At 49.8% G+C, this 15,425-nt stretch overlaps 6 protein-coding genes across 6 annotated transcripts; 4 read left to right on the top strand and 2 right to left on the bottom strand.

The window, feature by feature from the left end:
* The first annotated feature begins 3,616 nt into the window (after positions 1–3,616).
* On the top strand, positions 3,617–4,443 carry COCSADRAFT_37149 (uncharacterized protein). Its single transcript, XM_007701692.1, has 3 exons — positions 3,617–3,949; positions 4,026–4,135; positions 4,191–4,443. The coding sequence occupies exons 1-3, from the start codon at positions 3,683–3,685 to the stop codon at positions 4,339–4,341; spliced, it is 528 nt and encodes a 175-aa protein (XP_007699882.1). The 5' UTR covers positions 3,617–3,682; the 3' UTR covers positions 4,342–4,443.
* A 267-nt stretch (positions 4,444–4,710) lies between these two features.
* On the bottom strand, positions 4,711–6,792 carry COCSADRAFT_37148 (uncharacterized protein). Its single transcript, XM_007701691.1, has 3 exons — positions 6,611–6,792; positions 6,378–6,547; positions 4,711–6,330 (listed from the first exon to the last, which is right to left on the bottom strand). Exons 1-3 carry the CDS (start codon positions 6,744–6,746, stop codon positions 4,912–4,914), a joined length of 1,725 nt encoding a protein of 574 aa, XP_007699881.1. The 5' UTR covers positions 6,747–6,792; the 3' UTR covers positions 4,711–4,911.
* Positions 6,793–7,430: 638 nt separating this feature from the next.
* COCSADRAFT_90541 (uncharacterized protein) lies at positions 7,431–8,848 on the top strand (the record flags this gene model as incomplete). Its single annotated transcript, XM_007702128.1, has 2 exons — positions 7,431–8,751; positions 8,808–8,848. The coding sequence occupies 2 exons, from the start codon at positions 7,431–7,433 to the stop codon at positions 8,846–8,848; spliced, it is 1,362 nt and encodes a 453-aa protein (XP_007700318.1).
* An 871-nt stretch (positions 8,849–9,719) lies between these two features.
* COCSADRAFT_160775 (uncharacterized protein) lies at positions 9,720–10,550 on the top strand (the record flags this gene model as incomplete). The annotated part of the gene is made up of 2 exons (XM_007702127.1): positions 9,720–10,244; positions 10,302–10,550. 2 exons carry the CDS (start codon positions 9,720–9,722, stop codon positions 10,548–10,550), a joined length of 774 nt encoding a protein of 257 aa, XP_007700317.1.
* A 342-nt stretch (positions 10,551–10,892) lies between these two features.
* On the bottom strand, positions 10,893–12,393 carry COCSADRAFT_171633 (uncharacterized protein; the record flags this gene model as incomplete). Its single annotated transcript, XM_007702126.1, has 2 exons — positions 10,893–12,319; positions 12,372–12,393. 2 exons carry the CDS (start codon positions 12,391–12,393, stop codon positions 10,893–10,895), a joined length of 1,449 nt encoding a protein of 482 aa, XP_007700316.1.
* A 159-nt stretch (positions 12,394–12,552) lies between these two features.
* Positions 12,553–13,727, top strand: COCSADRAFT_118134 (uncharacterized protein; the record flags this gene model as incomplete). The annotated part of the gene is made up of 4 exons (XM_007702125.1): positions 12,553–12,609; positions 12,661–12,799; positions 12,859–12,978; positions 13,032–13,727. 4 exons carry the CDS (start codon positions 12,553–12,555, stop codon positions 13,607–13,609), a joined length of 894 nt encoding a protein of 297 aa, XP_007700315.1. The 3' UTR covers positions 13,610–13,727.
* Between the last annotated feature and the right edge of the window lie 1,698 nt (positions 13,728–15,425).

Below are 15,425 nucleotides of genomic sequence, written 5' to 3'. Positions count from 1 at the left end.
GGGGTAGAGTTAGGTCATAGTTAGCTTATATGTAGTAAGGATCTTCTTTCATGTATCCTACTTGCAGTTTCGATCCCAGCCTGATCGATCGCCCCATGGTAACCGCACACCACATTCGCTACAATAGCACGAATCACTTTCACCAGGAGATCCGACGATGATGTCTAGTCACGCTTTTTGGAATCCAATAACACTGACCCTACGCATGAGCGAGTAATAGTTCGATACATCATGTATGCAGAGTTAGGTAATGGGTTATGTTTTCCGGACACATTTTCTCGAATGCAGATGACCCAACTGGCACAGTACAATATGATCAAAAACCTGCGTATCGTGCTGTTACGTTTTCGTCGACAGCATGATAACTGCATATACCATGTAGAAGCAATAGCCTGCAGGTCTGCTGATGATCATTTCAACAAGTCAAGTCAGGGTTTTTTCTTTGTTCTTTTCTTTTCAGTCAGAATTTACAAGGGTGCTAGTAGTTAATCAGGTATCACGCAGTATCTCAGATGCCCAACCTGCAATCAATGCAGATTCGCAGTGACACTTGTGATGCAATACACAATCCAAAACGCAGCAACAAAAGAATGTTCAAAGGAAATGTAATATGATGATGATGTTAATGAGAGATGTAGCCTCTGGGCCAAGTACAGGTCCTCTGCCAAAGCACTGTGTATGCCCATCAGACAAGGTCATACCAATGGTAAGAATCGGAAAAGCAAAAATTCAGCTTATCGCATCCCGCCGCATGATTTGCATGATTGGTATCAAGCCTCACAACTTGAGTGATTTGTGAGGTTAGAAGTGCACCCAAGAAAAACTCAGATACCATGACTGCACGCTGCAGCCTTCACGAGAAGGATGCAATATACATCGCGCAAGCTGAGGGGTACATCGTGTGCCAACACAATCTGTAAACACTGTTTATCAAGTCATTCTTGTTAGCTCATAACAGTGTTTTTGTGGGGAAAAAAAGACCGATGAGTTATCCTATATTTACCTCACAGTAATCGCTGCTTCCGTAATAGTTACCCGATCTACCAAGAACATCAGGTCCCACGAGAGTGTTTAAGGAGCAGTATCAGATCGGAACCACCCGTACCTTCTACTGTCACCCCGGTCCATTCTTCGTGCAAATCTTGCTTCTGCCGCCCCCACGGGATTATCATGTACTGCACCACGATCCTGAGGTGATGATTTCTAAGCTCACGCATCGCGTTCTTGCTCTCCAAGAGAGCTTGCATGACGGCTACGCTATCCTTAGGAAAAGTCTCAGCTAGCCGATCGCAGGCGTTTAACAGAGAATGGTCTGATCTGATACTGTCTAGAAACGACCGGGGAGGTAGCGGCATGTATCTTGATATCGCCTGTGTTATCACGATCAGTCAGACCAAAAACCTACTCATGCGCACATGCAGAATATATGCTTACCTGCATGAATTCTCCACTACGCAATCGCGATCCTCTCTTCCGATTAGTGCATCAATATATTGTAATAACGAACTTTGAGCGTTACTCCCGCCACTGAAGGTTTGGTAAGGCGGGATATTGTCCTCTGGCTTGTGGATGATACCATGTGGTAGTCCTGAGGATTCCATGCTTGCGCCTCCTGCTAGCAGAGGTCGTAATTTTCAGTAGAAAGTTTCTGGATCACATCCCTCCCGCATTCGATGCACCATAGCCTGCATCTCTTGAACATAACCGGTGAGTATTTTGATGCAATTAAGTACTTCCTCGACTGACAGCTGCTGTATGCGATCGAAAAACGGCATAGTGTCATGGAGAAGCCGAGTGCCAATCCACTTAATTGCCGTAGAGATGCCGAAGAGCCATGATTCATCTGCAAGCCCGGTAGAACTGACGTTTGTAGAAAGTTTTCTTGATCGCATGGCAGTGTTCGCATCTTTGAGATGATGATTCTACAGGCAATACGCCGCGAATGTCGCAGTAGGCACTAGGCTAGAGGCTTTACAAACCGCCAGGTATGGCTTGGGGAGTATCTGGGGGGCTTTCTAAGGCTGTGTAACACTTGTACTGGAGATCGCGGAAGAAATTGAAAGACTAATTTCGCAGGGCTTAAATTGCTGTGTCAACGCTGCAAGTGCGCAATAGCATACCAAGTCCAACGGTCTCGATATGCGCTTTCCCCAGACTTTGCTGTCCCACCTCGGAGTTACCTTCAACCTGCAATACTTCATGCAGCAGCCGTTCTAAGCTTCCATTGATGAATTCTCCTTCTGCCGACAGTATACAATTGCATTTTTTTTGGGGGGGGGGGGCCTTTGAAAATTCCTGTTGAGAAATTTGAGGAGCCGTAACAATGTAGAATTGAAGAAGGCGAGGACGTCAACCAGGATGGAAACCTCAAGGCTATCATCACTCTTGCAGAAGACTCACACCTCGACACCTCCGACCGAGCGTCCACACCCAACAATAACTGTCGCCTTCGAAATGCCAGTGCTAGCAATGCCATTGAAGACTCCTGTCTTCCCAAAAACCATAAGCAAAGCCGCTACAATGAGGGCTACATCGTATCCCATGCTTCATTCGTCAAGGTCACCGATGAGATGAAAACGTTCGAGCGACTTATTCTCGTCGCATCATCTGCCGAGAGGCATGGCGTACCAGCGATGACATAGTGTCGGAGGCTCAGCCACAAACCACTGCGCCATTGCAGCCAAAAAGGCAAGTACTAGCGTAACTCCTTATTGCGTACGTTCTTACCTCGGTGTAAGTTTTATAGCCAATAAGTTGACAAGCGTGGTACTTGTAGTAGTATCCTAAGCTTTCTTGCACGAGCCGCGCAAGTTCGCGCCATTCATCATCATATCCAAACAAGCACCCTTAGCCGATTGCTTGCTACTGCTTGTCTTGAAGTACACAGCTGTCACACTCGGTAAAATCTCAAGTGCAAACAAAGAGTGCAAGGCGAAGTGGAATTGCAATTTTGGTATCTCACCTGATAAAGCAACTGATCTATTGTTATTTTTCACAGAGATGAAGGGTCCAAGAGCGGGAATACGAAGGGACCTGATATCCCACCAAACAGGGCTTAAAGTTCAACTTGTGTTTTATGCATAAGCGGCGGTGTGGGTGGCTGGCCAGAAGTGTTCATTTGCGGAGGATGCGTGCCAGGGTATTCTATGCAAGTACGAGCCTCGTACCGGCTCGTGCGGCCTTTTTAAGTTAGTTATCGGCCCTTTTAGGGTTGGCGACTGCCAGTTTTAGCTCGCGGTATTACTACTTAATTTACAAGCATTGCCAAGCCGTATGATTGGGAAAAGCGCCGAATTCCAAACGTAACAATCCATACAAGTTTCAAGGTTGATTATGGAGGATGGTCGGTTTCTAGAAGGACTTGAACGTCTTCCATGTACTTACCGCCTCAGGCATTGACCACGCTTAGCCTGTCGAGGGTTAGATCCCCGTGGTACTATATCATCCGTCGACTTGTTCATTGGTCAGGCCGGTTAGACATTGTCCATCCAACCCGTCCACAGTAAACACGGGCGTACGGCGATATTACAACGGCGCTTCTCCAACACTGGGCGTTGCGTTGGCTTGCTTATAAAAGGATAGGGTTGGCCCGACTACGTCCTACTTACACAGCACCTGTTGCTTCACGCTTCTCAACAACCAGCCTAATTTCCTACTCTAATTCCCATAATCTACACTCAAGATGCGTGTCGCTCTTCTCGCTGCCATCGTTCCAGTGGCCCTCGCTGGCTGGAACCCCAAATCATGCAATGGAGCCGGAGGCTGCACCCAAGTTGGCTACTCCAACTCGGGCCCTTTCGTCTGCCCCGATGGTAGCAGATTGAATCTTCCTTCGTTCGCGGGTGATAACTTGAACGCTGGCAATGGAAACGCCGATCCCGTGTCGAAAGAGGACTTCCCCAAGTCGTGCACCAGCGGCGCTGTCCCTCCTGCCGACGCTACCTTCATCGTAAGTAGAGCCTTATCCCTAGTCTTCCAGAAATGCCGAGTCAACACACAGCAATACCAATACTAAGCCCCACCAGAAAGTCAAGTCGAAGAATAACCAGACCATGTTCTTCTATGTTACGGGCAAGTGTGATACCCCCAAGCCGGAGGCTTTCAACTGCTATAGCAAGAACCCGAACCCATCTGTGTAAGTCATTGATCAAGCTTCTCCCAAAATTGCTAGCGTGCTAACTATTACAAAGCCACACATTTTGTTCCATGTATGATACCAAGGGCGCCTTGTGCAAGGAGAACAACGCGGCCGGATACTGTGAGCGTTGGGGATACTCGACTGTCAACCCTCAGTGCGCCTTCTGGAAGCCAGGTGGCCCGGACCTCCCCAACACCCAGTAATGATTTCGCTAGTATATCTTCTTGTATATAATGATTATACTGGCTGAAGACACAGTCGTGATGATATATAGCCTTTGGCACTGCGCGACAATGAAATGTGACTTGAATTATTTCTTACCATGGGCCATACTGGATTAGTGCTGAAATATGATTGTAACTCTTGTCCCCAGCGTCGCGAGGGCTTTGGTCAATAGAGATTGGAACATGCAGCATTCCAAGTGTAGCAAAGGTCCAATCCAGCCATGGTTTCCTTACCCATTGAAGTGGTAAGGATGTCACTCCCGTCCTTGTCAACAAATTGCGAACCGCTCCTCAGTGCGAGCGCAGGCGATAAATAAACATATTGATGGTAGGTGTACCTACCCAGTATGGCATGATAGCGAATTGATTGATTGCGGATGGCTGCGCCTGTGACGGACCATGCGGGAATGTCCCCTCTATTACATCTATCGAGGCTCTATTTATTTCATTATTGGAAGACGAATTATCTATGACCAGCGGCTAATAGTAATACATTAGGCAGAGAATGAAGTGTCATTTTAGCAGAAAAAACCAGACACGCAAAAGGCTTTAAATCGGAGGCTTTGCCTCGCCTGGCGCATAATCTTGTGCAATCTTTACAGCGCCTGGGCTGGGCTCGGGGTATGTCGTCCGCCTCTTTGCGCGCACATAAAAGTTCATCGGACGAATCAGCTGGAATTCTGGGTCGTATGTGACTGCATCATCGCCCTCCTTGAAGAACTCGTACCGGTATACGAGTTCTGGCAGGATTACCTTGACTTCTCCAAGTGCAAAGTTGAAGCCAATGCAGCTCCGGGGACCGGTTGCGAAAGGCATGTATGAGTTCTTTGGCCTGTTGGCTACTTCTTCAGTTCCCCAGCGGTCTGGATCAAAGCGGTCCGGATTTGACCAAATGTTGGGGTTGTTGTGGATAGCGTGCAGGGCACAGATGACTACGGATCCAGCAGCAAGCTTGTAACCGCCTGGCACGATGCAATCGACCTTGACTGTGCGTCCCGGTTGAAAGGATGGGTTGTGTAAGCGTTGGGTCTCTTTGACGAATTTATCAAGGAAAGTGAGGCCATCGGAAAGTTCTGGCGTCCATTTGGTGTTTTCATTGACACCAGCATCAACGAGCTCCTGCAGCAGTCGGTCTTGATTTCCTGGGTACACGCACAGCGCATAGAGGAGCCATGAGAGCAGCGAAGAGGTCGTCGTGAAGCCAGCACCTGCTATTGGTAGCATATTAGGAATGACAAGGTCACGTGGTAGCTTGTTGCCTTGGTCATCGGTGGCACGCTTGAGGTAGTCTACCACGCAGCTTGCTCCAAGGGCGGCTGAGTGCAAAGGCAGATCATCTTCGGTATCGCCTTTGGGTGCATTTTCAATAGCCGTGTCCATAATGTTCCACAGCTTGGCGCCGACATGGTGGAGGTACCAAGGGGCCGTGAAGGGTACAACGCTCAACTTGGAGTACCAAGCACCTCGTGACATGACCTTCTTGTTGAGAGAGAGTGAGTATGCGATTAAGATGACCAATTCGTTTAGCGGCGAGTCTGGCGTATCGAAGTGATGGGAATCGTAGCCGAGCGCAAACTTGAACACTGTCTGGGAGGCCAGCTTCAGCATGTATTGGTATGCATTCCAGGCTTCGCCTTGTTCGTCCAGCTGGTCAAAGACCTTGAAAGAGTCCTTGACGGAAGCTTCCATCAAGGGTGTATAATGTCTGATGGCCTTTGGAGCCATGGACGGTGGAATAAACTTGTGCGCTACTCTCCATGCTTCAGTGTCAGTGTCGCAAATGAACAGTGCCCGGTTGTCCTTGATGCCGGCCAGAGGATGGTCTGGTGTAATGAGCTTGCTGAAAAACGCCGACTCTTGGAAAGCGACTGTTGCAACAGCGGGGTCGTTGGTCAGGTAATTCATTTTGCCCATTGAGTCGTATTTGATGATCGGCCCATATTTCTGGAACAAGCGAGCATGGTTTCCCTAGGGAGGATTAATTGTGCTACGGGTATGGACGGCAGCAGACTTACCAGATGGTCAGGAAACACCTCATAGTAGCTGCCTACGAAAGGGAGACCGTCGGGACCAGCAGGGTCCCTGATGGCCTGGCCGTCGACTGTAATGCCAAGATCTTCTTCGCAGTCAAGGACAGCGTCCAAGTCTGGCAAGTCGTTTCCTTGGGCATCTTGCAGAGCGATACCTGAGTAATGGCAGGTTAGCCGATGTACGGGCAAATAAGAAAAGTTTCGAGATGTGTGCTTACCGGTTGCTTGGATGATGTTGTACTGTTCAGCTATGGCGATTTGTAGAGACTCAAAGTCGTGACATTGGTCAACTGGAATGTCTTGGTGGTAGACGTCTTTGTCTTGCCCGACAAGGTAGAAGCCTTTGAGAGTCATTTTGTGCAATGGTCCAGAGTAAGGCAGGTGTGAATCAAGTCTCAAGGCTCGGCCAGGGCAGCAACAAGGCGACGAAGGATTAATATCGTAATTCCACCCTCCCCCTTGGACGGCGACAGTGGTGGGACACATCGATACCATCGGCCAAGAGAGTGGATAGCCCGATAGTATGACGCAGGGCCACCCGCCAGCACACGAATTCGTATCTTCCAGGGCATGAACCGAGGCATCTTTACAAAAAGCGTAGTTGTAATGCAGGTCGTGCGAGCAATCCGGCCGAACCCTTTTCTTTGCAGGTTCTGTGCATCCCAGGGGTGTCGGAGATAAATGCATGTGCGCCACAAGGATGCCGATCACTGCGATGCGGGTCTGATTAACGACGGCATTGTCATTGGCTAGGATGACGATGAGCCTCGGCAAGTGGGGGTCATCCGTCTCCACTCCCAACGGCCAACGGAGCCTCCGACCTTGCGCTGCCGTCATAGCGTTTGGAAATTTGCATGCCAACACTGCAACTGTGATCTGTGCATGTGCAATGGCCATGGCCGATCCACTCTCCTCGTGCGACGCCATGACGACGGCGATGGCAAGGCAAGCCGGCGTCGAGCAAAAGCTCTCGTTGTCGCAGCCTCGTCTCTCGCAACCAAGAGCACAGCATCTCATCACTCCAACACATTCGCCAACATGGCCGACGCCGTATACACTCTCGCAGAGGTAGCCAAGCACAACACTAAGAATGACCTCTGGCTCACTCTCTGGAACTACGTCTACGATGTGACCGACTACCAAGAAGAACACCCCGGCGGCAAGGAGTTTCTTCTTGAGAACGCCGGAGCGGATGCGACCACAGCATACGAAGACATTGGCCATTCCACAGACGCAAGGGAAATCCTCGAGAACTATCGAATCGGTCGTCTTGCTGACGACGACTGGACCGACCACGAGGCAAACAGAATGCCAGTCATCAAGCCAAATAAAGTTTTTGTCGTCAATAGGCTCCCTCCACCCACATCAAGTCTCGCACAATTACCAACCATGGGGCTTGGACTAGCCTCGATCATTTTATCATATGTTTACGGCCACAAGGTCACACCGTACTTGCGCCATCTCCAAAGCAGCGGCTTCTGGAAGGGTTTTGCCGTCTCTTCCATTGCCAGCATGGCCCTCGCGGGCTATGCCAGCGTTTGGGCCACCAACAGTTTTGATGTCGCACATATGGATTTTAGGGCATATCCCGCGCATTACAGGGCAAAGTCTACGGCGTCTAAGCCGACCAAGAAGAAGGACATCAATCTTGGTGTCCTAAACGCCCGCATTTACCAGCCGTTTCCGCTGATCGAGAAGACAAACGTTTCCCACGACACTGTTCGCTTCGTCTTTAGCCTTCCTAGCGAGAACTCTATCCTTGGCTTACCCACCGGTCAGCACGTTGCAATCAGGCATGAGGTTGATGGCAAGCAGATTACTCGATCATACACACCAACCTCCAGCAACCAAGACCTAGGCCGACTGGAACTGGCAATCAAGATATACGAAGGTGGCAAATTAACACCATGGCTAAACAAGCTGAACATTGGAGACAAGGTTGAGATTCGAGGCCCCAAGGGCGAAATGAAATATCACAAGAACCTCGTCAAAGAACTTGGAATGATTGCCGGCGGCACTGGCATCACGCCCATGCTCCAAATCATTCGACGCATTTGCGAAGACCCGCGCGATCATACCAAGGTCACCCTACTGTTCGCCAACAAAACTGAAGCCGACATCTTGCTCAAAGACCAGCTGGACCGATTCGCTAAGGAGAACAGCCAATTCAGTGTGCACTACATTCTCAGCAACCCTTCCGCCAGTTGGCAAGGTGCAAAGGGCCGTATCAGCAAGGAGCTGATTGAGCAGCATATGCCTTCACCAGCCGGCGCAGACAGCAAGATCCTTCTTTGTGGCCCAGACCCGATGGTGGACTCAATGTCTAAGCATCTCCAAGAGCGTGGCTTTAAAGCACCAGGTAAGACAAGGCTTCATTGTGAAAACCCTGTACACTGAGCTAACGCAAATTCACAGGCTCCATCTCAAAACCTCAAGACGAGATTTTCATTTTCTAAGTAGGATCCAACTTTTTAAGATTTTTAGTCTTCTATTCTTTCATGGCCATACACGATGGCCGGGGCATCTAGGGTAAAGAGGCAACTTGAAGTGCTTGGAGCTTGGGAATACCATATAGACGTGTATCATACATAATAGGGCATTTATCTTTCATAGCATGAGCGCGTAATTTCTGATACGATAGCCATTTTGAAGGTGTTGTACTGGTTCAGAGCCCACGTGATATGTTGGATTTGGTTCTTCGTGTCTACTCCGGCACTTGTATACCTTCTCGGAGAGGAAAAATGTATTGATGCGCAATTTATTCGTCCGAGAGCCAATCTACAGCTGTCGTGTCTTCTGTTGAAGTGGGTTCAAAAAGTTCCTGAAGAGTAGCATCCATTTGTTGCTCTACTAATCTTGGCTATAATAGTATTATTATTTCGCTTCCTGTTCATGGAAAATATGGTATCTTTCAAGAGCGAAATAGATTGCATCATTGCCATGAAATCCTGTGGGACTAAATTTAGGGCTATCAATTGAGGACGACTACTTCCAAGCGCTCAGTTTTTCTTTTTCTCTCTCGAACACAATCTGCATCGACTGTGCAGTAACAATGTATAAGTCCGCGAACAAATGTCGGTAACTGAATAGCAAGAAGCAATCGCCGACCGGAATCCGGCACGCCCGAAACGCGGTGCCGCAACCCAGAGGCCCGAGCTTCTCGGTCGCAGTTGGCATTCACAAGAGCAAATAGTGGCAGGGTGCCATCCCGCGACGCAGCTCGTCACGACTTATAATAACCCTCTCCTCGGGTCCAATTGCTCCCAGAGGTACTCATCCACCCTCCAGTATCGCGCTCCCCTCCTCTCCGTCTCCTCCACCGTCACCATGAACACCATCTCCCCGCCCCCGCAAATAAAACGGCTCTCAGGCCCCAAGCGCGTTCTCGGTATCCTCGTCGGCATCACAGGTGGCTTGGGCGCAAACGCCCTGCTAGCATACAGTGTATCATCCTTCTACACCCGCAACACCAAATTCGTGCCCTTTGACACCTCCGCCCCGGACCTTACGACCAAGACGTTCCGCGACCACAATCCCCTCAACAACCCGCCTGCCTGCATAGACCACGCCATCAAGCAAGTCCCGTACGGAAAGTTGCCGGAGAAGTATTGGGTCAAGGGCAGCGGGGGACGCATATCCGTAGACCAGAAAGCGCTGGCGACGGATTTCTGCAGGGGCATCTGGAGTGGAGTCGCATTCCGCGTCCAGAGGCGGATCATGGAGAGGAAATATCGCGCGCTTGAGGGCAGGCAGGATCATCTCTGGGATGTCAAGGATTTGGAGAAGAGTTCTTATCCCGTTGGAACCAAGATTGTGGATCATTTTGAGGTCGTGGAGCATACAGATGACAAGGTATTATGATGAGTACCAGCATCAGCATAGTAGCATACTAATCAAAGGATGCACCAGGTTATTGTGCGATGCGGTGATTCGCCGCTGAACCGAAATCAGCGATCATCGGATGGTCTCTTCTCTATGGAAGTGTCAAAGGACGACGAAGCTCAGATGGCGACTTTTCACCTCAAGTCTGTTTTCTTAGATACATCGCCAGAGGGTAAGGGCACTCAGCCTCAGCCGGCGCCCCTCCAGGCGGCGCATCGTTGGTACACTAAGCTGTGGATGGAGAGCGCAACACGCAAGTTGATCAAGGAAGCGTAAATTACTCGTGACAGAATTCGAAGGAACATGTACTTGTGTGCAAGATGCGGGTGATGATCAGTCGTTGAACAATCATGTCACCAGGGAGGTCTTGCCTATATAGACGCTTGTCGACTTGTTGTATATACTTTCCGTATACCCTCGCGCTGCTTTAGTTGACAAATAACAGAAGCAAATTTTCCACTCAATGTAAACTTGGATACCGTTGCTTGCAGAATTGATGCCCTTTTTGGTACGAGATCATATTGTTGCAGCACCAAGCTCAAGTTAATATAGAGCACTCAGGTGGAGTTCCTGTACCAACTAAAGACTGAAGAATATTCAGAAAACATGCCACTACGTCTAGCTCCTGAACAGCATCAGGCCGGCTTCCTCTGCGTCCACTTGCTCTTCCTCTTCACTCTCAACCTCATCATGCTCCCCAAGACCCAGCCTCTGCCCGAATAGACTGCTGAATAGCTCATCTCTCTGTCGATCGCCCCATTCGCCCCTGTCTTCTGGCGCCATGAAATTCTGCAGCTTCTCTTGGACAGTGTACCGGAGCTTGCGCCCCTTGCTGGCCTTTGTGTCGACGACCTTCTTGGTCTTGGCTTCACGGGCAACCTGCCACGGCGCCTGTACAACAAATTCGGCCGTTCCATTGGCATTGAGGTCGGCAGAGCGCTGCTCAAGAAGCTCTTTGAGCATCAAACCGTAGAAATCAGCATCGTCGTAAATGGCGGGGTCAGCCTGCGCTGCTTTGTTGGACGATTGAAGAGGTGCACATGAGCGAGGCATTTGTGTGCGAGTGACGAGATGGGACGATGTAAGCTGCGAATCGAGGACTTCGGTGAGGGTTTGTTGTGCAGAAGCGTTGAGACGGGCCTTGTTGTTGGTTACGGTCGTGGCTTTCGTCTTGTTTGACCACCTCTCAAGAATCGCTTTGCGGTGTGGTAGAGTGCCCTTTTCTGTGTCCTGGATAGTAGACCAGATTTCAGATGACGGGGTCGCATGGTCGAAATTGGCGCGCTTCCGCTTTTGGCCTGTTCGCGACTCTTCCAATGATAATCGGAGGTTTGTAAGATTGTTTAGCAATGTCAAGGCTGCGGCCTCTGCAGCCTCGACCGGTGCTTCTTGAGCGGTTTCATCTCTGTATGGCTCCGCAGCCATGGAGTTGGTGCTGATCAATGCTTTCTGTAATCGGATGCGGGAGTTGAGTAATGTGTCAAAAGTCTTGCGCTGTGTTTTGACAGCCTCTCCTTTGGCAACATCGGACTGGGTGCCGGCAGCAATTGTCGATGTAAAAGACTTGCTTGCAACCATGAGATCACGTACGGCAGATGCATCGGGCTTTTTGTCTTTGTCGGGTTTGTCCTCGTCCTCAGCTTCGGAATCCTCTTCGTCCTCTTCGTTCTCTTCGTCTTCATCACTCATGTCCAGATCCAAACCACCGTCGGCGTCGCTTCCACCACTCTCGTCTTCACGATCAAACTCGGCGCCATTGATGTCGTCCTCTCCTTCGTCATCACTAGCTTCGCTATCTTCGTCGTCAAAACTTCTGGCAAACGGATCGTCGCTGTCGCTGTCCTCGAGAGCCTTGCGGTCTACTTTGCGCCCAGTATATTCCGGTCCGAGGGGCACCTCAACTGGCTTGCGCAGCTTGCTCTTTCCTACAACTGTGTAATGCTCGCGCCCAACTTTCTCGTCTTCGACGTCTGAGACGTCGCTACCGGAACGCTCGTCCTCGCTGGAGCTAGGTGCAGGGTCGAGTAGGGACTCGGGGTCGAAATCTGATGTATTTGTTAGCATTCTTTCCATAGCGCGACCATCGAGAGCCTTTACCTCTAGTCTTGGATTTCTTCATGGTGTCAATGTCGGGTTATGGTGTTCTTGGTTGCATGCGCATGCGAAGAGAAAGTTCCCTCTGCACCCCACAAAAAAGTCAAAAGATGTCGGCGTTTCATTTTGCCGATGCGCATCACCTCCGCTACCAACTCCGCAACTCGTATTGCATCTCAAAATCATGTTGAAGCCACGGCTCTTTTCAACATTGCGGTGTTTACAGCATGAGAACCCCCTCGTATGTTGTGGTAAATATGTAGGCGGGTGCAGTGGCTGATGTTTGGCGCAGGGCCTTCCGCGCTCTGGTGCGCCGCCGCAAATGCCTCGGATGCAACGAGGATTGCCACAGAAGCGGAGCATCAAAGATGTGAAAAAAGTGATTGCTGTTTCATCGGCAAAGGGTGGTGTTGGAAAGAGCACCATTGCCGGTATGCCAGACTAATGCCCACGCCATGGCCGATGACCACACACTAAAGCCATGTGTTAGTGAACCTGGCCTTGAGTTTTGCGCGGCGTGGTTACAGAGCTGGTATATTGGATACTGATGTATTCGGCCCATCCATACCCACTTTGCTCAATCTAGCTGGCGAACCTCGACTGTCTACCAGTCAGTCCCAAGCGCGCCCCAGCACACTAACACATCCTGACTTTGCCTACTAGACAACCAACTTATACCCCTCTCTAACTATGGTCTCAAGTCCATGTCCATGGGTTACCTTATCCCAGAGTCCTCGCCGGTGGCATGGCGTGGCTTAATGGTCATGAAGGCTATGCAGCAACTGCTCCATGAAGTCGAATGGGGCGGTCTGGACATCCTGGTCCTTGACATGCCACCTGGGACTGGAGATGTACAACTCACCATCACCCAGCAACTGATATTAGACGGTGCTGTCATCGTCTCTACACCTCAAGACCTATCTCTCAAAGATGCCGCAAAGGGTATCGAGCTGTTTCGAAAAGTCGATGTGAAGCTGCTGGGCCTCGTGTGCAACATGGCAGGCTTCAAGTGCCCAGGATGTGGAGATGTACATGAGGTATTTGGCAGCATGAAGAATATCAGGGACATGTGCAACAAGTATGATTTGAGCATGCTGGGCGAGATTCCCTTGCATGGTAGCATCAGTGAGAATGCGGATCGGGGTAAGCCCACTGTTGTGTCAGAGCCAGACGGAGAGCGAGCGATGGCTTTTAGCAGGATTGCCCAAGAAGTAGAGCAATTGGTTGGCTTGCAAAGATGAGTCATCACGTCAACTTGACGCAGTTCATGATGGATCCTGAACCAATCGTTCAGATTGCAAAAAATCAAATACATACAAATTCTGACCCGCAGCTATTTCATTATACCAGGCAATTCGCAACATGCTTCAGCTAACCCGGTCGTATTTTTTTCAATCGCAAGTTTGCTTTTGATGAGGTTCTAACAATCCTATGCGTGGTTTGGGAGTACAAATGCAGCGAGGTTGACGAGTCATCGACGTTCGTTGGACTGTTTGGGTCTTTTTATTGTTCATGGAGAACTTTGTGATTTCTCGCTCTCTCGTTCGTCTATTCCCGAACGGGTTCCCATTTCCGACAAGTATGTGCTCCCGATCGCCCTAGAGAGAGCGGGAATCCTGGCTATGAGTAAAGTGGGGATGGACTTAGATCGCCGTGGCACATAAGGGCATGTTGGATGCGGTCTAAACAATGTTCCATTGTTTTACATTCCACATAGGGTCACCGATTTTCTCTGCTATTCTCCGCTCGGGTTGAGAATGAGCATTGTGCTCATTTGAAACGTTGTAGAGCATTGGCTGAAGCTCATTACGTATGGCATTGAGGCAGTGAAGCGAATGAAAAACATCGGGTCTAGGAAGATTGAGTAAAGCTGTTAGGGATAATTTTTTTCATGAAATAAGGACAGGGTTGGGCCATGTATTACTCAAAATGGTACTCCCCATCCTTGCGCTGTGGTGTCAAATCGCCTAAAAACGGAGTGGCTTCTTTCTTGCTCATAGTAGGAAATTCGCCTGAAGCTAGCGTTAGAGTTGAAACCTCATAATCTATTTACATATGCAACTTGGTGTTGTCTACTAGTTATAGAATTCATTTAGTAAGTACATGCCAAGATGTAAGAGATGACTATCTTGGGTTAGCATCCTCTTCACGTGACCTAGACCAAGATACACCTTAGTACAACCACCACTAAAAACAGAACAACCAAGGTCGAACAGAAGATAGTACAGATCAGCTAAAGCGACCGAACAACGGCGAATTTATGTTTAGGGGACCAAGGAGATTCACGGGGTTACCGCTTCAAGATGTAGCAAAGGATGATAAGAGCTACGGTATAACTACCCCTCTTCAGCTCCTTAGTAGCTTTTCAGTAGTACTATGTTAAGACCAGGGGACGGGTCTTTTATACCCGAGGACATCGTGGTCGTTTGAGGGTGATTTGCAACCAACTTCAAGTCGGATGTCTAGTGATAGGCTGGGGTCAAATTGACTAGTATCAAGGCAGGTTTGGTGGAGCTTGTTCCTGACTACGGCACGGGGGTGGATCTGCAGGACGCGTAAGTTTAACGATAGAAGTCGGACATTCTAGTGGGCGCGATGCAAAGTGCGACGAGTTCATGCAGTCGATGATATGCGACGTGTAGGGCCATGAATGGTCAATAAGAGACCGAGAGGGTGGTTTGGTTCTCTCCAGCTGTCAGGTAGCTGTCCGTGTGTCTGCAGCACGGCCATGGTTATGACATGACTAGCATGACGACGGGTTTGGTTGAGCTGCACGCTCTTTTGTCCACTACGCTGCCATCCACTTAGCAACAACGTCGCTCGCTCCACCCTCTGGGCATCACACATTCACCCACCTGCTCTGCTCTGGTCGTCTGAAGCCTGTCGCCCGCACCGCGCACTGATCAGTCCCGGCCCTTGAGCCGCATCTGCGCCGCATGGAGAACGCTGGGCCGGAAAGCCTGCCAGCCGGGAGTCCGCAGCCAAAAAAGCTGCCCGCACCTTCAACCCCGACGTCGTCAGTCAGGCGCAAGATGGCTTCCCATGGCCCTTCGCCCG

The sequence above is a fragment of the Bipolaris sorokiniana genome (assembly GCF_000338995.1).
Source record: "Bipolaris sorokiniana ND90Pr unplaced genomic scaffold COCSAscaffold_7, whole genome shotgun sequence".
NCBI lineage: Eukaryota > Fungi > Ascomycota > Dothideomycetes > Pleosporales > Pleosporaceae > Bipolaris > Bipolaris sorokiniana.
This window is presented reverse-complemented; position numbering and strand designations above follow the sequence as displayed.

Bases quoted from the DNA above. Each gene is read 5' to 3' on its own strand.
- COCSADRAFT_37148 (XM_007701691.1), bottom strand. From the start codon at position 6,746: ATGACTCTCAAAGGCTTCTACCTTGTCGGGCAAGACAAAGACGTCTAC. The intron at 6,548-6,610 runs GTAAGCACACAT...GCCATTACTCAG, and splicing joins CAACATCATCCAAGCAACCG to GTATCGCTCTGCAAGATGCC. The intron at 6,331-6,377 runs GTAAGTCTGCTG...AATCCTCCCTAG, and splicing joins AGGTGTTTCCTGACCATCTG to GGAAACCATGCTCGCTTGTT.
- COCSADRAFT_37149 (XM_007701692.1), top strand. From the start codon at position 3,683: ATGCGTGTCGCTCTTCTCGCTGCCATCGTTCCAGTGGCCCTCGCTGGC. The intron at 3,950-4,025 runs GTAAGTAGAGCC...AAGCCCCACCAG, and splicing joins CTGCCGACGCTACCTTCATC to AAAGTCAAGTCGAAGAATAA. The intron at 4,136-4,190 runs GTAAGTCATTGA...ACTATTACAAAG, and splicing joins AAGAACCCGAACCCATCTGT to CCACACATTTTGTTCCATGT.